This window comes from Dama dama, chromosome 14 (genome assembly GCF_033118175.1).
Source record: "Dama dama isolate Ldn47 chromosome 14, ASM3311817v1, whole genome shotgun sequence".
NCBI classification, from domain to species: Eukaryota; Metazoa; Chordata; class Mammalia; order Artiodactyla; family Cervidae; genus Dama; species Dama dama.
Window position 1 is genome coordinate 11516960 of NC_083694.1, and position 25510 is coordinate 11542469.

Consider the following 25510-nt stretch of genomic DNA (forward strand, 5'->3'; position numbering starts at 1 on the left):
AAATACCACTCATCCTTAGAAGGATACTGTTATAAGGACTCTGAGGCCTGAGACTAGCAAGAGGGGGAGGCCCAATGCCCCTTGCCATCCCAGCTCAGCGGGAAGTAGCCAGAGAGGCCATGATGCCCCTGTTCCCAAAGAATTGGGCCTCCCATCTCTTGAGAGGGGAATGTTAGGTAGTTAGAATAGGAAAAAGGAGTCTAAAATGGTGGTGGCTAAAAGACAAAGAAAGGAAAAAGCCCACAAAAATGGAACAACAGAAAATCCAAGGACCAGAGTGAGAACCTCAAGTGAACAAAACAGCCCTCCTAGCTAGCCAATTTAAATAGGGCAGACTCAGGGGGAGGAGAAAGAGCATATAAAAAGATAAGCCAAGATTGAACCTCTCTCTTTTTTTGGGTTGGCCACTTTCATGCCTCGAGGGTGTATTTTCCTTTGTTTGCCAAATAAAACTGAGCTGTAACCGAGCTATAACACTGGTCTGCCATTTCAGATCTTTGCTGTAGTGAGATGGAACTCAGGAAATTACACACTCTCCCGACATATCATATGAAATAAAAACTAAAATCGAGAAGCCTTTTGCCACATCACCTTAGGGTCTTGGGGAGAAGGCTCCCTTGCAGAAAGACCCTTCTGTATCATGGATGACCACATCAGTGGAAAACAGTGATGTGGAGTGCTTACGTAGCAGGATTGCTGGGAATCTCTTGTATCTCCTAAATGATTTGATGTATATCAAAATCAGTTTGTGAGGCTGCCAGGGTTAATACCATGACAGGCGGCCTGGACCTAAGTTTTAGCTTCCCCCGAAATGGTAAGATTCCCTACCCCCATCAAGTAACCTGGAGCCAGCCAATCAATATGCGCCCAACAAGAACAAAGGGAGAGCTGAAAAGCCCGCGAAAGTCTGTACGGATAGAATTGCTTTGCAAACATGTAACCAATCCGCTTAAGCCAGTTACTAACCGCTTTTGCATATCTCATAAATTTGTGTAACAAGCTTGAGCTCGGCGCTTTCTGACCCTGCACCATTGTGATGTTGGTGGCAGAAGGCCCTGGCTCGAGACAGTAATAAACTTCCCTTTTTTTGCGAGTTGCATTGTCTTGGAAGCCTTCTCTCTCTTCCCGCTCGGGGATTCGGACATCGGGCATAACATTTGGGGGCTCGTCCGGGATCCCTTGACCGGGAGAAGAGAACGCTTACAGAACAAAGGGGAAGGATAAATAATAACACCGGTGCTCAGGAAGCAGGGAGGCAGCCGACTCCGCTGGAAGGCTTTTTATAAACGGGGAGCCAGTCGGCGTAAGGCCTGGGCCAGCGGACGCGCTGGGAGGCAGCCGACTCCGCGGGAAGGCTTTTTATAAACGGGGAGCCAGTCGGCGTAAGGCCTGGGCCAGCGGACGCGCTGGGAGGCAGCCGACTCCGCGGGAAGGCTTTTTATAAAGGGGGAGCCAGCCGGCGTAAGGCCAAGGCCAGCGGACGCGCTGGGAGGCAGCCGACTCTGCGGGAAGGAAAGTTCCTCTCCCGACCCCGAGTCTGATGAACAGCGGACGTCATTCGGTAAGGTGAATCTGCCACCGGGAGGCAAGAAAATTCAGGGGGCCCGAAAACCCAGCGCTGTGTCGTCGGCCGACGTTTGTTTGTCCGTGTGTTTGTCTTTGGCTCTCCGTGTTTTTTATGTGTGCCGGCATTGTCTCTAATCTCGTTCTCTTCTGGTGCATTGTTCTCTCTCACTTCTGACTTATTCTCTTTCTCTCTCTTCCTTACCGTTAATTCTTTGACCATGGGGCAAGGAGAATCTACCCCACTTTCTCTCATGACTGACCATTTTTCGGATGTCAGGGCCAGGGCCCATGACTTGTCTTTGCTGGTCAAGAAAAGTAAATTAATAACTTTTTGTTCTGCAGAGTGGCCCGCCTTTCAGGTTGGATGGCCTCCGGAAGGCACCTTTCAACCGTCCATCATACAGGCTGTGAAGGAAAAGATTATGGCTCCTGATCCCTGGGGCCATCCGAGTCAGGTCCCCTATGTCATGGTCTGGCAGGATCTAGTGGAAAATCCGCCTAAATGGTTAAAACCTTTTGTTTACAAACTTCCTAGTTCCTCCAGTTCACAGGTCCTGGTGATGGAGACCCCCCCGGAGGAAACCAAAAAGAAAGAGGACCCAAAACCAGTCCTTCAGGAATCTTCTTATCCAAACCTGATAGATCTAGAAATGGAGATAAGGCCTCCGCTATATGTGCCCTCCTTGCAATCCCCTCCGAGGAGAGAAGCTCCCACAGGTGAACCGAGAGGATTAAGAGGGCCAACGGGAACCAACCATGAGGGGGGACCGGCATTGGGGACCCGGGGGAAAACTAAGGGAGATAAGGGTAAGCAAGACCCTGGGGACCTAGAGTTACCTTCATCCACTGTTCAGGCGCTCCCTGTCCGAGTGGGACCAACTAACCCGGACGGAGAGCGAACCTATCAGTACTGGCCCTTTTCCACGCGTGACCTGTACAATTGGAAGACCCAAAACCCTCCTTTCTCAGAGAAGCCCCAAGGCCTCATTGACCTCTTAGATTCCATTTTGTTCACTCATAATCCCACCTGGGATGATTGTCAGCAGCTGTTGCAGGTGCTCTTCACCACGGAAGAACGGGAGCGAATTCTGGCAGAGGCGCGGAAAAGGGTACCAGGGGTCGACGGGAGGCCAACTGCCCAGCCTCATCTTGTGGACGAGGGGTTTCCCCTGTTGCGGCCTAACTGGGATTTTGAGCGAGTGGAAGGTAGGGAGTGTCTCCGAGTATACCGCCAGACTCTAATGGCTGGCCTGCGGGCTGCAGCAAGAAAGCCGACAAATCTGGCAAAGGTAAATTTAGTAAGGCAAGAGCCCACTGAAAGCCCGGCAGCCTTCCTAGAGAGGCTGATGGAAGCTTTCAGGCAATATACACCTATGGACCCCCAGGCTGAGGAGTCACGCGCTGCAGTTTTGTTAGCGTTTGTGAATCAGGCAGCCCCAGATATTAGGAAGAAATTACAAAAAGTAGAGGGATTGGGAGAACAGACAATACAGGATTTACTGAAAGTAGCTGAAAAGGTATTTAATAATAGGGAGACCCCAGAAGAAAGGGAAGAGCGAATTCGGCGGGAGGAAAGGGAATTAGCGGAGAAGATCAGGAAAGAAGACAGGGAACATAGGGCTAGAGAAAACCGGAAGAACCAGAAGGAGCTAGCCCAGATTCTTTTTGCGGGGATAAAGGCTGGAACAGAATTGAGGGAACCTCGAAACCCCCGGACGAGAGAAAAAGAAAAACCAAAAAGGCAGGCCCTAAAGAAGGATCAGTGCGCCTACTGCAAAGAACAGGGGCACTGGAAAAACGAGTGCCCTAAGAGGGACTCAAAGAGAGGAATGACCCAGAGAGAAAAAATCCCCCCTGGAACTCGAGTTCTATATGCGGGGGAAGACAGTGACTAGGGGAGTCGAGACTCGGCACCCCTCCCCGAGTCCTGGGTAACCATACATGTGGAGGGGAAACCCGTTGGCTTCATGGTAGATACTGGCGCCCAACACTCTGTTTTAAATAAAAAACTGGGACCAATGTCTAAGAAAGCCAGCTTAGTGCAAGGAGCCACGGGGACAAAAAGATATTGTTGGACCACAGAACGGAAAGTAAATCTGGGGACCCACCAGGTGTCCCATTCGTTTTTGGTGATACCAGAATGCCCAGCCCCTCTACTTGGAAGAGACTTGTTGACTAAAGTTAATGCTCAGATCCATTTTGACCCCGGGGGAATGTCAGTCACGGATGGACTTGGACACCGATACATGTCTTGTCCCTAGCCTTAAGGGATGAATACAGACTTTTTGCGCCTAAGCCCTCAGAGACCATAGCACTAGATGTACAACCGTAGGTCCATAAATACCCATTGGCCTGGGCAGAAACAGCAGGAATGGGACTAGCTAAACAGAGACATCCGGTCGTCATCGAGCTAAAGGCCGAGGCAATTCCTGTGAGGGTGAGACAGTACCCTATGAGCCAAGAAGCTCGGCGGGGGATCACTCCCCACATTCGACGGCTCATGGAGGCCGGAATTCTCAGGCGATGCCAATCCCCTTGGAACACCCCCTTACTGCCGGTGAAGAAGCCAGGGGGGACGGATTACAGACCTGTCCAAGACCTGCGAGAAGTCAACAAACGGGTGAGTGACATACACCCAACTGTCCCTAACCCGTATACTCTCCTGAGCAGTTTACTGCCTGAGTACACTTGGTACACTGTGCTGGACTTGAAGGATGCCTTTTTCAGCCTACCCCTGGCAGTCCAGAGCCAGGAGATATTTGCCTTTGAGTGGACTGAGGGGGAAGGCCAACCGGTAGTACAATTAACTTGGACCCGCCTCCCACAGGGGTTCAAGAACTCCCCTACCTTGTTTAATGAGGCTCTGAGTGAGGACCTCTACGAATATCGGGCTTGCCACCCAGAGGTCATTCTGCTACAATATGTAGATGACCTTATGTTGGCTGGAACCACAGAGGAAGCTTGCAGCCATGACACTGGGGACCTATTACAGACCCTAGGCATCTTGGGGTATCGCGCTAGCGCAAAGAAGGCACAAATAGCCCGGCAAGAGGTCACCTATTTGGGGTATAAGATCAGACAGGGGCAAAGGTGGCTAACCCAGGCCATGAAAGAAACAATATTGCAGATACCAGAGCCCAAAAACCCTCGCCAGGTGAGAGAGTTCCTGGGGACTGTTGGATATTGCAGACTGTGGATTATGGGGTTTGCTGAGAAGGCCCGGCCCTTATATGAGGGAAGTAAAGAGACCCCAAAGTGGACTTGGACTGAGCCAATGAAACAGGCTTTCCAGACACTCAGACGGGCCCTACTAGAAGCCCCAGCCCTTGCCCTGCCTAACCCAAATAAGTCATTCCAGCTGTTTGTAGATGAAAAGCAAGGAATAGGAAAGGGGGTCTTGACTCAACAATGGGGACCATGGAAGCGGCCGGTAGCATACCTTTCGAAGCGATTAGACCCGGTGGCCGCTGGGTGGCCCCCTTGCCTTCGCATCATTGCAGCTACAGCCCTCCTCGTCCACGACGCTGACAAGTTGACGTATGGACAGCAACTCTCGGTTTACACCCCCCACGCAGTGGAAGGGGTTTTAAAGCAGCCGCCGGGTAAGTGGATCTCCAATGCCCGCTTGACACACTACCAGGCCTTGCTGCTCGATGCCCCACGGGTGCGTTTTCAGACCCCTTGCTCCCTAAATCCGGCCACGCTCCTACCCAACCCAGAGAAGGACAGCCCTCTCCATGATTGCAGTGAGATACTGGCTGAGGCCCTGGCGGCACGAAAAGACTTAACTGATGTACCCCTAAGCAACAGTGAGCTAGTATGGTTCACCGATGGGAGCAGTTATGTAAAAGATGGGCAAAGGAAGGCGGGAGCCGCCATAGTTGATGATTCAGGGCGGACGATATGGGCTGAGACACTACCCCCAAACACTTCTGCACAAAAAGCAGAATTGATTGCCCTAATACAGGCTCTGGAGCAAGCCAAAGGGAAGAGAGTCACCATTTTTACTGACAGCCGATATGCTTTCAGCACTGCCCATATTCAAGGTCCCATATACCAAGAAAGGGGATTTCGGACAGCTGAGGGAAAAGAGGTCAAAAATCTGCCTGAGATTCGCAGGCTCTTGGAAGCTGTCCAACTACCCCGGGCAGTAGCTATAGTACATGTCCCCGGTCACCAGAAGGGAGAAGACCCTAAGGCGCGAGGCAATCGTGCTGCTGATGCGGCCGCTCGAGAAGCGGCTAGCCGTGACTATGCCGCCCCCATATTAGCCGTGGGCCTTCCACCCCCTGGTATGGGGACCTTGCCACCAGTTCCCGAATATTCCCTCCCTGATCTCGCCTGGATCAACAAGGATACCACCCTCCAGAAAGATGACCAAGATGGATGGTACCGAGACCAAAACAACAACCTGATCTTGCCTGCCACCCTGGGTCGTCACCTGTGTGAACACCTGCACACAACTACGCACTTGGGAGAAAAAAAGACCCTAACACTTCTCCAGATGGCCTGCCTGAGGTTCCCTCGACAAAATGCAACTGTACGAGAGATAATTCAAGCCTGCGAAGCGTGCCAGCTGATGAGGGCAGAGAAGAAGCAGCACTCGGGAACGAGGTACCGAGGGGAAAAGCCAGGGCAACATTGGGAGATAGATTTCACCGAGGTAAGGCCAGGCAAGTATGGGTACCGCTATCTGTTGGTACTGGTAGATACCTTCTCGGGGTGGGTAGAAGCTTTCCCCACTAAGGGAGAGACAGCAATAGTGGTTGCTAAAAAGATCTTAGAGGAGATAGTGCCTAGGTATGGGCTGCCAGTGACTATGGGCTCTGATAATGGACCTGCCTTTGTGAGCCAGATTGTACAAGGGCTGGCCCAAGCTCTGGGGACGAAATGGAAGTTACATTGCGAATATAATCCCCAGAGCTCAGGACAGGTTGAGAGAATGAATCGGACCCTAAAAGAAACTTTGACAAAGTTGGCAATAGAGACTGGCGGGGACTGGGTGACCCTCCTCCCCTTTGCACTCTTTCGGGCACGTAACACCCCTTATAAGCTGAATCTTACTCCTTTTGAGATTCTGTATGGAAGACCCCCTCCTGTGTATCCTATTTTCGAAGGAAAATGTCTGCCACCCCCTACTTTGGGACAATTCCAGCAAACTCTGATAGCATTAAGTAAGGTGCATAACCATGTTTGGAAATTGATTCGAGAGATGCATGAGGGCCAAAACAAGAGGGCCCTCCCCTCACATAATATTGGCCCAGGTGATTGGGTTTGGGTAAAACGACACCAATCTAAAGTATTAGAACCTAGATGGAAAGGCCCTTATGTTGTTCTCCTTACCACTCCTACCGCTGTCAAGGTCGACGGGATTGGACCCTGGGTTCACTGCAATCACGTGCGGCAAGCTACATCGGAAGAACAGGAAAAAGCGCGAGCAGAATGGAAGGCGAGTCCTCACCCGTCAAATCCTTTGAAACTGAAACTCGTCCGCTGGGAGGCCTCCTAATTCTCTGCTGATAGCAGCTCTCATCGACCCAGGAGCGACCAGTCATAACCCCCATCAACCTGCTAAGATCACATGGAAACTCAACGACGGGCAAACTCATGAGCTGCTCAATGAGACCTCAGGAATCCACCCTCCAAACACCTGGTGGCCAGACCTGAACTTCGACCTCTCAAGCCTCTTTGCAAAGCAGGATGGTCTCTATGATAAGTACTATAGAGATGGGATAAAAAACCATAGGTTGGGGTTTTGGGCTTGCCCGGGCTATGTAAAAAATAACTGGAAAACCTGTGGTGGCATAGAAAGCTATTATTGCAGGAGCTGGAGTTGTGTGACCTCTTGTGATGGACCCCAGAGGTGGGATGTCGGAAACAGAGATCTAGTTAGCTTCACCTTCAAGGACCGTAGACACCAGGGGCCTCAGGTACGAGTACGATTTAACCAGGAACGGGCGAAAAAAGAAAACCGCTGGACCTCAGGACTGACTTGGGGTTTTCAACTTCACGTAAATTGGCCCGGCCCCTACCCAGGCGAGCTTTTAATCATTAAACAGGTTATTGAGCCGGTGCAGGTACATAGTTTAGGTCCCAATCTGGTCAAAGCATTACAGGGGCACAAGGCGACCCCCAAGCCAACCCCCTTCAGACCAAGCTTGCCAGGAACATTTAACATCTCTTCTACCCCGAGCCTCAGAGGCAAACTGACAGAAACCCCTGGCCCTCTGGCTGTTACCATTAGCTCAGCAATTCAGGACCCCCTATGGGCCTTAGTGAATGCAGCCTTTACGGTCATAAACCATACCAACCCTAATGCAACCCAGTCCTGTTGGCTTTGTTATAATCTTCACCCCCCCCTTCTATGAGGCCATAGGCCTCAATGTCTCTTACCACTTATCTTCAGGCCAGGACCCACCCCCATGCCGATGGGAAGAACGCAAGGTTGGCCTCACAATGAATGAAGTTTGGGGACAGGGACTCTGTTTGGGCACAGTGCCACGTGATAAAACTTCCCTCTGTGCCCGGACTATTAGTAACCTACGCTTATATGGCAAAAATTGGATTGTGCCAGAGGTTGGGGGCTGGTGGATTTGTTCACATACTGGGCTAACCCCATGTTTAAATGTGAAGGTTTTTAACCAGAGTCAAGAATTCTGTGTCCTGGTTGCTGTAATGCCAAAAATCTTATACCACTCTGAAGAGGTTATGTACTCACATTGGGACCGAGAATTGCTAAGACAAAAGAGAGAGCCAATCAGTGCGATCACCATGGCAGCCTTGTTCAGTCTTGGGCTAGCAGGAGCAGGGACAGGAATAGCTTCACTATCTCTGCAAGGCCAAGGGTTTTCTTCCCTACGAGCCGCCATAGATGAAGATATAACTCGCATAGAAGAATCAATCAGCCACTTAGAGAAGTCTCTGACTTCCTTGTCTGAGGTGGTCTTGCAGAATAGGAGAGGATTAGACTTGATTTTTCTCCAACAGGGTGGGGTCTGCGCGGCTCTGGGAGAAGAATGTTGTTTCTATGCAGACCATACAGGAGTGGTAAGAGAATCTATGGCAAAAGTAAGAGAAGGGCTGGCGCAACGAAAGAGGGAACGGGAGGCCCAACAGGGATGGTTTGAGTCTTGGTTTCAACGCTCCCCCTGGCTGACCACCTTAGTTTCCACCCTCCTGGGCCCGCTTATAGTGCTATTATTAACACTTACATTTGGCCCTTGTATTTTAAACCGGCTAATGTCATTTATTAGAGAACGTCTAAATACCATTCAGATTATGGTATTGAGGCAGCAATATCAGATGGTAGCCCAGGATGAAGAGAAAGATTCCTCTACAGGAACAAGAAGACAGGGGGGAATGTGAGGCTGCCAGGGTTAATACCATGACAGGCGGCCTGGACCTAAGTTTTAGCTTCCCCCGAAATGGTAAGATTCCCTACCCCCATCAAGTAACCTGGAGCCAGCCAATCAATATGCGCCCAACAAGAACAAAGGGAGAGCTGAAAAGCCCGCGAAAGTCTGTACGGATAGAATTGCTTTGCAAACATGTAACCAATCCGCTTAAGCCAGTTACTAACCGCTTTTGCATATCTCATAAATTTGTGTAACAAGCTTGAGCTCGGCGCTTTCTGACCCTGCACCATTGTGATGTTGGTGGCAGAAGGCCCTGGCTCGAGACAGTAATAAACTTCCCTTTTTTTGCGAGTTGCATTGTCTTGGAAGCCTTCTCTCTCTTCCCGCTCGGGGATTCGGACATCGGGCATAACAAGTTATGCTATCAGGCTTGGGAGATGAATGGGGTTGCTCTTATTGAGGTTTCAGGGAGCCCTGCTGGGCAAGGACTAAGTCAGAATCACACCCACCCCTAGGAGAAGGCGACAGGAGGGCCTGCAGGGGCAGGCAGTGCTCTGCAGACTTGGTTGCCCCCTAGAGCTTGTTCATGGTGTGGCCTCTGTTGGCAGGGAGCACCGAGCAATGAAATGTCGTCTCTGGGCCCAGCAAGGACCAGAAAACAGCTCCAGCTGTTGGGAATGGATGCGAGGTCTCTCATCATCATGATGCTAAACTCCCCAGTCTGCGAATCTACCTGAAAGAAACCATTTAAACAGGGAAAATGTTTGCATTTGAAGGACCAGGTATCATTAATGATCAGGTCTAATTTTTCATTTTGCTACCTAGCAGTGTGGGGGCATTGAGGAAGGTCAAACCCATTAGGTACCCAGGGAACTGCCTACTGTGGGTCAACTGCAGTGTTTCCTGCTGTAGACACTCAGGTGCCCTGAGGCACCTGCATCCCAAGCAGTGCTGGTACCTGGCAGGGAGAAGAGAGGGCTTCATGCTAGAAGTTAAATGCTCCTGCTCAGAAGTGACATTGATCACTCACCACCCGTCTTTCAGAAATTGTCACACTGTATGAATCACATGAAACTGGTGGGTCCAAAAATATACAGCCCCACCCTGTGTCCGGGAGGAAGGAGAATCAGAAATATTCCAGGGACAGCACTAGTGGCCATAGTGAGTGCTACCGAGAGAGAAAATAAATTGTCATATTGCTCTCTTCCTTTCAAGAAATGGAGGTGGAAGAAAGTTATTGATGGATGTTATCAGGGTTCATTCCATACAAAGGAAAGCTCAGAGCTGAGTGGAAAGAACTCAGCTCAATTGTTTTGCTTAATGAAGGAAGTGAAATACAAAGGTGAGAAAGTCTCGAGGGAGAGAAGCTTAGCCTCCTGTGTGTGAGTAAATGACTTCACAAAGAGAGAGGGAGGGAGAGAGAGGCATCTGATAGTTATAACTGCTGGTGCTGCTGGGCGTTATCCCCAGCACAAGCCCAAACTTCCCTTAAGTCTGTGACACTGCAAAATGCATAGTTTTTATTCGCCTTTATGAAGGCTTGTTTTATTTGAGAAAATTAAAGGGGTGGAGCTAAACATCTATGTGGCAGGATGTGGGGGAGGTCCATGGGGGGAAACTTAAGTTGAGATTGAAACAAGGACACGGAGATAGCGTCAGTCCCAGGAATTTCAGATTGGTGAGGGTATTGAGTTTCATGCAGAACATGGGACAGAGTACTCAGAACCATTCTATTGATTTTTAAAACTCAGCTGAGTCACTTCAGCTTGGATCTGAATAATATTTGAATACTTTGTGTCTCTGGCATCTGGGGTGGTTCAATGGTAAAGAATCTGCCTGCCAACACAGGAGATGCAGGAGACTTGGGCTTGATCCCTGGGTCAGGAAGATCCCCTGGAGGAGAAAATGGCAACTCACTCCAGTGTTCTTGCCTGGAGAATGCCATGGAGAGAGGAGCCTGGTAGGCTGCAGTTCATGGGGTCACAAAAGAGTCGGACATGACTTAGCAACTAAACAAAAACAGCCACAACTTTGGTTGTTTTTGCCAACTTGAAGTTTATGCCTGTTACCTGAAACCAAAGAAAATGAGAATATGAGACTTTATAGAATACTTGATAACCAAGAGAAACTGCACAGATTTTCTATATTGATAACAAAGGAACCATGACAATTATATGAGAAAAAATTTTAAAGCATACTTTACACACCTAGGTTTTTCCCAACCAGTTTTCCTCCACAACCAATATACATAATATTCATGTTCTGCCTGTACTTTGGATGAGAGAACACTGGATCATTTTAGCCTCAAATGCCTTTTATTTTTTGACGCAAGCCTTTAAGTTCACAATAGTCTGAATTGCTGAGAAAACTTCTCTCAGCTTAGAATATTCTGTTCTATAAGGAAATAATATCCCTTAGCTAAATGCTTTCACACATGGAGTTTTAATCCTTCCAATTTTCAGAAACATTACATGAAACAAACTTAAAGGAGGTCTTTTTTTTTTTTTTTAAGAACATCAAGATATATCATTTAATTTTCCAGATGACCCCCGTAAACAAACATTATTTTGAAAAAGGTATTTGTAAAAAGAAATAAATGAGGCTGTTTTGAAAATGTTCAACGAGGAATGTAATTCCTTGAGCCAGGCTTCTGACATGTGGAAGGGCCAGATGCTCACACAAACCGGTGAGACAGCTGCCTTGAAGATGCTCCCACAGCCCGTGCCTCCTCCCCTCTCCTCATCCTATGTGTGTGCTGTGCTGTCGTGTCCCCATTGTGACCCCATGGACTGTAGCCCACCAGGCCCCCCCATCCATGGGATTTTCCAGGCAAGAATACTGGAGTGGGTTGCCATTTCCTCCTCTAGGGGATCTTCCTGACCCAGGGCTGAAACCTGCGTCTCCTCTGTCTCCTGCATTGCAGACGGATTCTTTACCCACTGAGCCACCAGGCAAGCCCTTGTCCTTCTGACAAGCATGCCGGGTGGGTGTCGCTGGCCCCTGACTCCATGTGGCTGTTCTGTTTACTCGAGCTAGATCCTGTCTCCTTTTTCCTGAAAATGTGGTGTCAGGGGAGATCGCCCTGCCCCTTACATCAGCTTAGCACACTCAGGCTTCGCACTTGAGAAAGGGAGGCTTGTCATGTCTAAGTAAGTATTCTAAGTGGGCAGTATCAGGAAGTTGGGTGGCAGTCGATGGACCTTCCCTGCATCTCTTAACATTGCTTCCATGTGGGCTCTTTTAGCTTGGGGCCGACGCTACTGGAGCGCTTGTGAATGACAGGAATTAGGAACCGTCTTCTTCCCAGCCCCAGCTGATCCCAGGGGCCACAGTCTCTATAAGAATGTAACAAGAATACTGTGTTTTACTATGTGCAACGTTTTTAAAGATAGCCAAACTTTTACAACATTTCAAAAGTAGCATGCAGATGTTGCTTTATAAAACACGATCACATATCAGATCAAGCATAAGACCAAATCTTTGAAAAGCAAAGATGTTTAAGTACTTCGATGCTTTTGTGTAGATTTGTAAGTGCTGTGATTATGCTCAAATTTGTAGATAGGAAGGGAAAACATGTAGATTTGCAAGCATTATAAAACTAAATACCAACTTTTATTCTTAGCTTGCTATCTCTCTACTATAAAGTTTAAGCCATGAATATTGTTAATTTTTCTGTTTTTCAGTAGTTCACATCACCAAGTCATTTCATTGTGACAGTGTGATGAAATGCATATGTGCTTTTGAGGAAGATTCATAGGAAACAACACAAATTTCTAAGAATCAGAAGAGACTGATTTATTTGATGTAGTTAATAACTTTTTTCTTCTTAGTGGGCCATAAACAAATTTGATAAGCCTTTAAGAATCATTTTATATCTTTGGTTGCAGTTGTTTTATATAACTGTTTTTTTATTTGCTCTGTAAAGTCTCGCCCCACTGTGGTAGCTTTGCAATCTTAACTCTAAATAAGTCATTGGAATATGAAATATCATTGCACCTAACTAAGGAGACCAGCATTTTACTTGCTTCCATGTTTGCCTCAGAAACAGTTGGAAAATTTTTATATGTGTAGACATATTAGATTAAATTGAACATAACTTGGCCTTTGTTACAATGATGGAATGGGAAAAATGTTACTATACATCTCTTTCTAAAGTTTCTTCCTACTTTAATATTGTATACACTTATACACATATATACATACACAAATGTAAACCTATATATACACACATATATACTTTATATATATATATATACACACTTGTGCACATGTATATATATGTACATATATTTATATATACAAGTACATAAATATATGGGACCAGATCGCCAGCCCAGGTTGGATGCATGAGACAAGTGCTCAGGGCTGGTGCACTGGGAAGACCCAGAGGGATGGGATGGGGAGGGAGGTGGGAAGGGGGATCAGGATGGGGAACACATGTAAATCCATGGCTGATTCATGTCAATGTACGGCAAAAACCACTACAATAATGTAAAGTAATTAGCCTCCAACTAATAAAAATAAATGGAAAAATTAAATAATAAATAAATATATGGGACCATTTTTTTGATTCCTTGCTCCTTACTGTTCAATGATCCCTTGGTTCTATTCTGTCACCTGCTGTGTCCTTTTTTCCTGGAAATATGAAGAGGAAAATAAAAGCTTTGGGGAACAAAATTTGCTACCCCAAAATGTCTCTTTGGAGTGTGGATTATTTTGAGTTGAAAACAATCAAGACTCAAAGACTCAGAAACTTTGACCTTCTCCTAATTGCCTAAAATAATTTACATAGAGGGCTTGTTATAGGAAGAGATCTGTCACCAGAGATTTCTGTAATGAATGTTGGCTAGGTGTAGAGTTATTGCAGTTGCTCAGTCATGTCCGACTCTGCGATCCCATGGACTACAGCCCACCAGGCTCTTCTGTCCTTGGGATTTCCCAGGCAAGAATCCTGGAGTGGGTTGCCATTTCCTTCTCCAAGGTGTGGAGAGGAATTCCTTAGAGTTCCCTGTGTCCCCTTGTTATCTCTCAAGGCTAAGCAATCATTTTTACCAAACATTTGCCTTTCCATCTGCATGTGCATTGCCTTCTTCCCCTCTGAAGTCCCAAACCACTAACCCCAACACCCTCTTTGTCTCTAGCTGAAGATGGGATTTAAGGTGAGGGTTTTAACCATTCTGGTGAGTTACTCACTGTTCCTGAATTTCTCCCATGTGTGCATGTTATTAAGCTTTTGTTTTAATTCCCTCCTATTAATCTGTCTCATATCAACTTAATTCTTACAGCAAACAGAAGAACCTAGAAGGGCAGAGGAAAATTTCTTCCTCCGCAGCAAAAGTAAATGCTTTCCCTAGTTTGTTCTTGGTGTGGTTAAAAAAAAAGAAACAAAAAACTGCTTTTCTTCTACCTGCTAGGTGGCAGGTAACGGTTATTTTCAATTTGTGCTCCCCTACTAATTTGAATTAAGGAGATACCAACCTGTTAGAAGCTAGAGTGTGGAAGTTGTCGTCTTTGTCAACTGCAATAGAGGCAGCATGAAGAAAGTGACATCTAATGGGCCCTGAGAGTAGGAAGGACTTGGAAGGGGGGCAGGTCCGTGTCTGCCCTAGGAGATCAGGGGCCTCAAATAATCCTTACCTTGGAGCAATCTTTATTGGAATGAAGAGAGTCGATAGATGGGAGTTAGGTAATTTTTTAAAGGCACAAAATATGGTTTACCAAAGTGTAGCTTCAGAATGAGACTCTTAACGAAAATTGTCTTTATTCCTCTGAGAAATGTTGGGTTTGCTGATAACACCAGTTTTTGTGTCACCTATGATATCAACTGTCCTACTTTTTCTGGGTCATATTATATACAGAACAAGGTTATGTTTCTCAAACACCACCTTTTGTGAGATGCATGAAGCAAAGCAAGTTAAGATAAAGTAGTTTGAAGTTTTAAACCAAAAAGAATCGCACTAATATGGGTGATTAATAATACCTAATATAGATACGATTCTTTGTTTCATCATCTATTGTTCACACTTTTTGGCCCCTGCATTCTTAAGGAGCAAGGTTACATAAAATGGTTAGTGTTGCTTCAATTCTTTATGATTCATTTTCATCTTTAATTTTTTTCACAGATTGTTCTTAGGATCATTTAAAAATCATACTGAGGAAAACAAAAAGCAGTATTTTATGGTTGTTTACCAAATGTCAGTCTGGAACTTTGAACCACTTTTGCTAAAAAATCGGTGGCTATCTCCTAGATCTTAAAACTTAGGTTTTTGCTTCCATCAGTGTTAGCTCCTATCCATTTGAGTTCAGAAATGACTGCTATCTGATCCAAAACTGTGATTATTTTTCATATTTAAGGCAGTATAGTAGAAAATATTCAGGAAATGTTTTATTTGATATTCAGTTTTCTTCCAGTTAGAATTGTCATTAGAAGCCTCTAAATGCAGATTTGTTTGGTTGCAAAGCAAGGAGTAGACCAGACCCTCTCTGGGTAGTTCACTTATGACATCAGAGTTTTTGTGAATAAGAACTTCATTTATAGACACTTTGTTTTTTATTATAGTAAAAAGTTTCAAATCTTTATAAAATTTAATGTTCAACAGTGATTCTCTTCTGAGGTTGTCTAATCTCTCTCCAATATGAAACATAAAATAATATGAATTACATGATCTATTTATGGAGATGGATATCAACTAAAAGTTTAATTCTGGATGGATGGTAGCCTAAAATCAAATCCAGATTGTATATTTTAAAAATTTTTATTCTATGAGTAGCAAGAATGGTAACTTTTTAAATAAATTCATTTATTTAATTCAAACTGTTGAGTTTAATAAAAATGTTCATTGTACTTTAAGTTATTTGGAAATTATAAGTATAATGATTGTTTACAAGTTTGCATTTTTACTATAATTCTGATTTTTAAAATTCTTATAAAATATGTATTAAACTGAAGAGTAGTTCAGTAAAAGTACAGGTCTTCATATTTCTTTCATTTCCTCCCTTTGTCTTATTTATTATAGTTTTTGCACCCGGATAAATTTATTTATTAAACCCCTTTCCATTACCACCTTCATCCACTCAATGCCTGCCACCAAATGAAAATTCTTAAGGCCAAATGATCATAAATCATTTAGCTAATATCATGATTGTAGCAAATGGAATTAAAGAGAGAAAAATTCTAGAATGAGTAGAGCAAAGTGATTAAAACAAAGCAGTTAAATTCTAAATTAAATTTGGCAAAATTATCGAAAATATCACATATTTAAATACTTTTATTTGACTTTTCTAAGCTCTTCACTTCAATCATCATTTTTTAGCATTTGATTTTTTGAGAATTACTTGTAATTTTACATATAGAGAAGTTTGATAACCAAAGAAGTTTCGGGCATTGACCATGACACTTGATATATGTACATATGTGTGGGAAAATGGAAATCTTAAATGATGAACTTTTGCATTTCCACAAAGTATGGAAACTCCTAGCCTTTAAAACATTATTTCTGCTCATATGCATATTTAAAGGCATCTAGATTACTCCTGGTGCCTAATAAACCCTCTTTACCTTTGTTTTAAATACTCTTCTTTCTTTAACAGGAGAAACCAACTTTCCAGTGTTTAATTCTATAGGTTTAATTCTTCTTTCTTAAAAGCCATTCCTAGAACATGCCAGGGAATGTGATATCGAGAAACTGAAATTGTGCAGGCTCCTTACTTTTTAATCTCATAACAGTTCTTGCAATGCGTGTGCTGTCCAGGACCAGTCTCCAAGCATGGATAATGGGGGCCATTTTAATTGTCTTCCATTTGGACCTTAAATTCTCTGCTTGATTTTGCTGATCTAGTTACATAACGTCTATGTTCATTATGGACTGGGAAGGTTTAAGTATGTTTCTTATTGCTAGGATCAAAGAATGACTCACGTATTCCTTTAACCCACTTGACTGCTGGGCAAGACCTGCCTCTGAGAAGTGGTGTACTCAGTATCCGTAAAAAGTGGTGGAACTGGTCTTGCTGAATATATATATTTATACAGCCATTTTATTACTTATATTTAACTTGTATATTATTTATGTTGAGATATTATTTGACTTATATTGGGTTTTCCCCAAATCAGACCTAGATACAAATATTTGAATGCAAATAACTCATTTAGGAGACGATCATGAGGAGTCTGAAAGAAAAAGAAGGAAAACAGAAACTGGGGCAAGAGAAAAGTCAGATAAATATGAATTTATTAATGGTTTATCACTGTGGTCAACTGGGACTCAATTCCATTGGATGAATTTCTGAGAAATTCACCTCTGAACTATCTTGCCGGGCAATAGGAGCCTCGGACATTGGTGTACAGACCCCACACTAAGGCAGAAGATCACTCTGTGCACATCCCCGTCCCCCTCACCTCCCTGTCAGAAATCACAATTTGAGGTGTACTCAGGTGCCTCACGGGCAACTGAGATAAGGCATCAGAAGGACTGCTAGTACTAGTCTAGATTACCTTCATCCTTAGATACATTTCTTCTGATAGAGATTAATCTCCTGGTGGAGTGACCCACATCTTCATTCCTGAGAGGTATGAGTTTCTGGTTATCTCGATTTTGTCAGGCTACTGTGGCTATAATTGTTTTCTTAGTATTTTTACTGAGCATGAGAACATCAAGAGATGCCCTAGCATGTTAATCAAGTTCCAAGACATATTTCTTCTTGTTCTCAATATGAATCATCATCTCTAGATACTTATGACAGTAATTGCTTTCTTTGTATTCAAGTCTGTTGGTGTAAAGTGCTCAGGACGATTTGGTATCAGTTATAAATTTGGGTTTTCTTTTTAATCTTTTTATTATATCTTTGACTTTACTAGTCCTTCATTGCTATGTGCAGGCTTTCTCTAGTTGAGGCAAGCAGGGACTACTCCCTAGTTGCAGTGTGTGGGCTTCTTACTGTGGTGGCTTCTCTTGTTGTGGAGCATGGCCTCACCCATGGTCTTAGTTGCCCCACCACATGTGGAATCTTCCTGAACCGGGGTTTGGATCCGTGTTCCCTGCATTAGCAGGTGGATTCTTAACCACTGGAGCACCAAGAAAGTCCCTAGCTTTGGGTTTAATGAAACTCTTACTGTGTCTTCTGGTGAAGAAGCAGCCCCTTCTTCACCAATATAGGGCACTGGGATCAATCACAATTGGGTTGCATGGGAAGGAAGCAAAAATTCCCCAAATAGATGACTGAGAATGTGATAAGAGCCATTCCTACTTCTGTCCCATGCTTCTTGGTTCAGTGTGTCCTAGCTCTTGGGCACATAGCACCATCTAATTGTCATGGAAATCAGTCCTGAATATTCATTGGAAGGACTGATGCTGAAGCTGAAACTCTAATACTTTGGCCACCTGATGCAAAGAACTGACTCCTTGGAAAAGACCCTGATGCTGGGAAAGACTGAAGGCAGGAGGAGGAGAAGGGGACGACAGAGGATGAGATGGTTGGATGGTATCACCGACTCGATGGACTTAAGTTTGAGCAAGCTCCAGGAGTTGGTAATGGACAGGGAAGCCTGGCATGCTGCAGTCCATGGGGTCGCAGAGAGTTGGACATGACTGAGTGACTGAACTGAACTGAACAATGTTTATACCACATTCTGAAGGAGATTTCCCCAACTCAGGAGAGTGTGTCCTCCTAGTTGTAGCCCTAGATGAAACTTTGAGTATTCATTCTAAAATTCAGGTCATGAACTTCTGGATGATATACTGTATGAAAGGACTGGTGAATTATGTGTGCATGTTCAATATTACATCTCCTTTGCTATAAAATGACTTCCTTGGTCTAAAGCAATGCTATTTAGTATACTACACCAGTAAATCTGTCAGAATTAGGACAGTAGTGCTTGTGAAAGGGAAAAAGCCCATCATTCTAGAATAAGTTTCAGTTGCAATAAGGATGAATCACTGCTCACTTCATGAAAGAAAAGATTTGATGTATACAACATGCTCATAAGTGATTCTCTGCCATTGAAAGTTCAGATATTCAGCAATATCTGTAACTAAATATAAAAGCCTTGGTAAAACTGAATCCTTGCCTTTGTGCTCATGTATAACCTTTATCCTTGCTAACATGTATAGATATTCTGCTCACTGACTAAATGTGCAAGCAATGGATGATCAAAGACAGAAACCATCTGGTCAAAGACGGGTCAAAGACAAAGACTGACATCTAGTGGACAAGTCATCTTATCCACCTAGTTGTTAAGCATCTTCTCTGCAGTAGATATTCTTTTGTGGACATTGACATGACACATAAAAACATTCATATTTCAGGTCCACTCACATAGACCCACTTACATTCCTTCTCTTAAATTTATTAAGTTTATTAAATGTTCTTTAATAAATGTTTATTAAATGTTCTGATACTGTTTCTTCTGGTTTCTGATGAAGCCATTTGTCATTGCCCAGCAACCTGTATGTGCCTTTATCTTAACTGCTTCTTCCTCCCTGGCAGGAAATAGGGGAGTGTGTTGCCTAATGTGTGTGTGTTACCACCGAGACGACTTCTCTTCACCGTGTCCTTAGGGCCACCTCTGAGTGGAATTGTGTGTGGAAGTGCCCATTTCTGGCTTTCCCTCAGACACCAAGCTCTGGAGTCACCTGACAAATGGCTTGAAGAAGTATTATAAAGATGCTTCTAGAAAGTTATTGCCTCCAAAACTCAAAAGGGATCACCAAATACTTCTTTTATAGTGGTGAGAATGTAGTAACTTTTCTTTTACAATATAGTGGATGTCCCCCTCCTCCCTAAGATTATTAGAACTGTTAGAAATTTTACTGATGGGACAGGACTCTGATTATTGTATAGTTTTTCTTTTACCCTCTGACATATATATGTGTGTCTTACCAGGAGATCCGTTATGTTCTTGATACTTCTGTTCATTAGGTTCAATTAGCATAAAGTCATCAGTATGGTGGACCAGTGAAAGTGAAAGAAAGAAAGAAAGTGAAGTCGCTCAGTCGTGTCCGATTCTTTGAGACCCCATGGACAGTAGCCTGCACCAGGCTCCTCCATCCATGGGATTTTCTAGGCAAGAGTCCTGGAGTGGGTTGCCATTTCCTTCTCCAGGGAATCTTCCTGACTCAGTTATCGAACTCAGGTCTCCCTCATTGTAGACAGACACTTTACCATCTGAACCACCAGGGAAATCCTACTGGTAGGCCAGTGAGATATCCTTCAAAGATTCAAGATGATTAATTTTTCTAATAGAGAGTAGGGGAGTTAAAATAACCCTTGGAAAGATAGTGAATATGCTTTGACTTCTTTCTCAAGTAAATATAAATATCTTTCCTGATGGGGAAACCACATTCTCTGAATTAGGGTTTGGCAAACTATAACCCATGGGCCTATAATCCATCTTTATAAATAAAGTTTTACTGGAATACAGTCACAACCATTTATTTAAGTATTATCTATATCTGCTTTTGTGCTGCAATGAGAGACATAAGTAATTGAGACATCAAATATATGGTTTCCAAGTCTAAAATATTTCCTAAATGACCCTTAAAAACAGATTGCTGACTCTAGCTCTAGCTCAAAAACCTCATAACAAGTGCCAGAAGAAGTTGATTTCTGACAAAATATACCATCATATTTAGCACAACAGCTGCATCTGGTCTACTGTTTGCTTAAGTTAATGATAACTTATCATCATCCCCATGACCCACTTTTTGGAAACTGTATTGATGTGATGGAAGGGGCTATGGTGGGACCATCACTCCTTACTTTTAAGACTAATATTTATAACTCCATCCATGAGGCAGTATTGTCTCAGATTTACTATCATGGTTAATGGAGATAGTTCTAGGAACCTTGACTTGACCTTTCGTACCATAATGACTCTTTTTCCACTGGTCACAGAGGTTTAACCTGTGATAAGTTTATCTAGTTCAGTGATATGCCCTGAGAACAGAGAAACATCTTAGAACCATCTCAGCAAACTGATAAAACTGTATGCAACTGTTTTTGCCAGGAAGTTAACTATTGAGTTATTGGAGATTCAGGAGAGTACTCCCGTATCAGTCACTTTTTCCTGTATCCAGCCTTGTACTCTACCACCCTGCTAGCGTAATACCCTCAAGATCCTCCCCAACATGGGCTCCCCATCTTCCTGCTAACATGTCTTAAGCAGGTCTTGCAGCTGTCCTGCCACGACTGAGCGACTTCACTTTCACTTTTCACTTTCATGCATTGGAGAAGGAAATGGCAACCCACTCCAGTGGTCTTGCCTGGAGAATCCCAGGGATGGAGGAGCCTGGTGGGCTGCCGTCTCTGGGGTCGCATAAAGTCGGACACGACTGAAGCGACTTAGCAGCAGCAGCAGCAGCTGTCCTGCAAGCTGAATAAGCTGCTTCTTCCAATAGGTGGACAACAATGCAGGGAGGATGCGCAGACGTTGATGAGGACACATGTTTTCCTGAGGTGTGAACCTCAGGTGAAGCCTCTGATGCTTGTGTAGACAGTTGCACAGTGGCAGGATTCAGTTCAGCAAGACGAGGAATGGAGAGTGCTCAGTAGCCAAGACGGCTCAGGGAAAACAGGATTCACGCTTCTCAAGCATTTGACTAAAGGCCCCCAGCCTTGGTCTCGAAGGCTGACTCCTTCTCTGTCAGAGTCCTCACTTGAGCATAGGTGACCTGCCAAAGCTGTGTATTCTGTCTCCTTTGTGTCTCAAGATCTTTAGGCTCTAATTCTAGACAAAATTAATCAGTCCGGTGTTTCTTCAAGCTGCTCAGGAAACAAATCTGTTCAAATGATGCTACTTGATCATTGATGGACTTGAGCCTGTCATTGTTCTGTAAACTTCTAGGGCGGGTAGCTCCACAGTTCTTATAGTAACCTTTGCCCTCCCATCATCAAGTGCTGCCTTTCCTCCTGCTGCTGCTGTTAAGTCACTTCAGTCGTGTCCAACTCTGTGCGACCCCATAGACGGCAGCCCGCCAGGCTCCCCCATCCCTGAGATTCTCCAGGCAAGACCACTGGAGTGGGTTGCCATTTCCTTCTCAAATGCATGAGAAGTGAAAAGTGAAAGTGAAGTCGCTCAGTTGTGTCCGACTCTTAGCGACCCCATGGACTGCAGCCTACCAGGCTCCTCCGTCCACTGGAGTGGGGTGCCATTGCCTTCTCCAGCCTTTCCTCTTACCTCACCCCAATCCAGAAGAAATGAGAGTTTAAAGAAGTGTGATGCTACAGCATGCAAGGCCATATGATGCCCCTACTAATGTGCCACTCACTGTCACCTGATAGCAAGAGGATTGATTACAGAATATCTTCTTCAGGGGTCATTCCAAGAACAAACTTTATTAGATTTGTTTCTTCAAAAGCAGACCTAAGAGAAAGATGATCCCAGGAAACACACCTGAAGCAGTAGGGACTGTGGCTTAAAGAAAAGTGAAAAGCCAATAATAGGGTTGCTATAAGACGGGTTACCATTGTGGGGAGCTGGGATTCGGTACCACTGGGACTTTTCTAAGCAGCACAGCTCACACTTGTCCCACTAGAGGATGGGGAGGTTGAGACATTCATTCATTGTCCTCTTTTCTCCATTTTTTGAAGATCAGTCCCCAGGAGATGAATGCCTGGATGAAGTGAAACAGTATTCTCTGGTACCAGGGAAAGCCCTCAGGCAGAGAATGGTGAGCAGACACTTAAGGTGAGAAATTGTCACTGTGTCCGGAGTTGCAGCAAGACATAAACATTAAAAGGATGCTGTGATATGAGGTGAAGTTTCAACAATGTCTGTTTTGTGTATTTACTGAAGTGATGTCGTCACTGCTCCAAAGATTTTTCCTATCTGCATTTGCACTTGCCCTCCGCACATGCAGTTTTGGGAATGGGCTGTGCTCAGAGGACCAGAAAGTGCTTCACACAAGCTGGAAAGAATGGCTCTTACTGTACCTGAGTTAATAGCTTTTACTTATATAGCCAGGAAAGGTTTTCCCCAAAGCTTCTTCCTAAATCCATTTGTTTAAAGTGGCCAAGTGACTATTGTCAGGAATAGGAAACTCACCTTTACATTGGTATGTAGTTGTGTTTTTCACTCTGGAAGCTTTTTTAAGTAGAAAGTTTATAAGTAGAGAAATCTATTTACCTATCTTTTTATGTGCTTTTCACATGTAGGGTGGGTCATCAAGGACTCAATGGGAATCAGAAAAAAAAAAATCAAAAAACAAAAAAACCCAAGAACCCTAAAGTAAAACTACTAGGTGGCATTTGAGGGCTCTGAGAAACTCCAGCACAGACAGAATTCAGGAAGAGGCGAAGTGATAGATGAGAAGTTGTTTATTAGGATAAGACAACTGTGATGGTTATAAGTGGGCAGGTGAGCAAAGGTTGTGCTGCCTGAGTACTTAGTGGGTTACAATTTTATAATCAAGCAGAAGAGGGGAGAGGGAGAAAACCACCTTCCTTGTTCTTCAAGTATTTCATCATTAACTCCTCCTATATGTCAGGTGGGGGAGATTTTGACTCCATATGGCTCATCTGGGCCAGTCATGGCACTATGGAAAATTTATTTCAGGTCTCAATTTAATGAGGGTTTTTCACTTTGAAATGCCACGTTTTCCCCTAAATTATTGTGCAGAGAGCATGTCCTAGGGGTCATTAACGTTGACATCACTGGGCAGGATGTAGGCCTCATGTTTCCACTATTGTTTTATTGTCTTGAGACATGGCGCGTACCACCTTTGGATGATTTTGTTGCTAAGCAAGTTGGATTGGTTTTGCTGTTAGACAAGCCTGTCTGGCTTTGATGCTAAGCAACTTACTCGGCTTCATGAGTCAAACAAGCCCACGTTATTTCAGGATCCTCCCATTGCTTTCTTGAGTGATCAATAAGCAGAGATTCTTGCTGTCTCTTAAAATGTAACTTACTAGAAGTATAGTTTCCAGAATTGCTTAGACTAGGGAATAGGTTTACGAGATCATCACCGTCCCAAGTATTTATTGCTATGTTGCCTTTTGCAATCATCTCCCAGCTACATACTCTAATTTCCCCTGAATTGAATATAACCTCTGCACAACAACAGTAATTATATTCCTCAAGTGACTCTCAGATTGGAAACCTATTTTAACTTCCAGTTACTTCTTACTTCAGTATAAACCTGTAACATGGGCAGACAGATCAATGTCTTCTATTATCAGTGCATCTTTGGTTTCATTGTGAGTTTTTAATGAATAGGTCATTAAAATTAATGCTTCTCTTTCTTAGACTTCCATAAACTTTTTAAAATAATGAGTTGTATCTCCCACTAGAGTTCACAGTGATATCTCCATTCTAGGTAAGTTTGGTCTTCCTAAGTTTTTGTTATGGGTCTCAGTCAGACAGACTTTCTTCCCATTGGCAATGTCTTTTTCCTTTTCTCTGTTTATTTATTTATTCCCCCGTATATATCAGGCCATGGACCAGTACCAGTTCATGGCCTGATAGGAACTGGGCTACATAGCAAGAGGTGAGTGGCAGGTGAATGAGCAAAGCTTCATCTGTATTCACAGTTGCTCCCCATTGCTTGCATTCCTATCTGAGCTCTGCCTCCAGTCAGATCAGCAGTGGCATTAGATTCACATAGGAGTGCAAACCATACTGTGAACTGTGCATGCAAGGGATCTATGTTGCACACTCCAAATGAGAATCTAATGCCTGATGGTCTGATTCTGCATTATGGTTGTTGTTTAGTTGCTCAGTCATGTCCAACAGTCCCCACGGACTACCAGTAGCCTATCAGGCTCCTCTGTCCATGGGATTTCCAAGGCAAGAATACTGGAGTGTGTTGCTAGTTCCTTCTCCAGGGGATCTTCCCAACCCAGGGATTAAAGCTGTATCTCCTGCATCGTAGGCAGTTTCTTTACCACTGAGTCACCAAGAAAGCCAATAATAGAAATAAAGTGCACAATAAATATTATGCACTTGAATCATCATGAAACCATCTGAAAGGTTGTTGCTGAACGATAAGACGCGGGATTCTTGGCCTCTGGAGGAGACGAATTCAATCCGGGGCCAGAGACGAGGCTGGATCGCTCAGAGCTTTTGTGTAATAAAGTTTTATTAAAGTATAAAGGAGATAGAGAAAGCTTCTGACATAGGCATCAGAAGGGGGCAAAAGAGTACCCCCCTCCTAGTCTTTAGCTGTATGTTATATAGTCACTCACAGTCTGTTAATGAAACGAAAGGAATGTCATAAAATTTAGAATGGCACCAGATAATTCATCCCTGGCCATAAAACGATTGACTGAATCTTGTAGAAGGGCAGAATACCAACAAATAGTTCCGTTTACATAGATTAGGGGAACAATACCTGAGTAAGTAAGTTAGGCCCTTTGGCGGAACCAACTTGAAGATAGAGTCTGGGGTACATTAACATAGCTTAAGACAACATTTCCATAAGAAAAAGAAATGTATTGGTTAACTCAAGGTTTGAGAGTAGTTAGCTTTAGGTGAGACCAGGTGTCATAGCAACACAGCCTGTTAAGAGAAACCTCCTTTTAAATTTGTATAGAGAAGGAAAAACGTATCACTGGTTTTTTTCTTCCTGCCGCTTAAGAGAGATAAAAATGTCTGGCAC

At 44.2% G+C, this 25510-nt stretch overlaps 1 protein-coding gene across 1 annotated transcript; it reads left to right on the forward strand.

The window, feature by feature from the left end:
* The first annotated feature begins 3533 nt into the window (after nucleotides 1-3533).
* On the forward strand, nucleotides 3534-7247 carry LOC133069009 (protein NYNRIN-like). Its single transcript, XM_061160029.1, is given in 3 exon segments — nucleotides 3534-3791; nucleotides 3794-5839; nucleotides 5921-7247. Coding segments are annotated over 3 exon segments (3459 nt in total). The 3' UTR covers nucleotides 7076-7247.
* Nucleotides 7248-25510: the final 18263 nt, after the last annotated feature.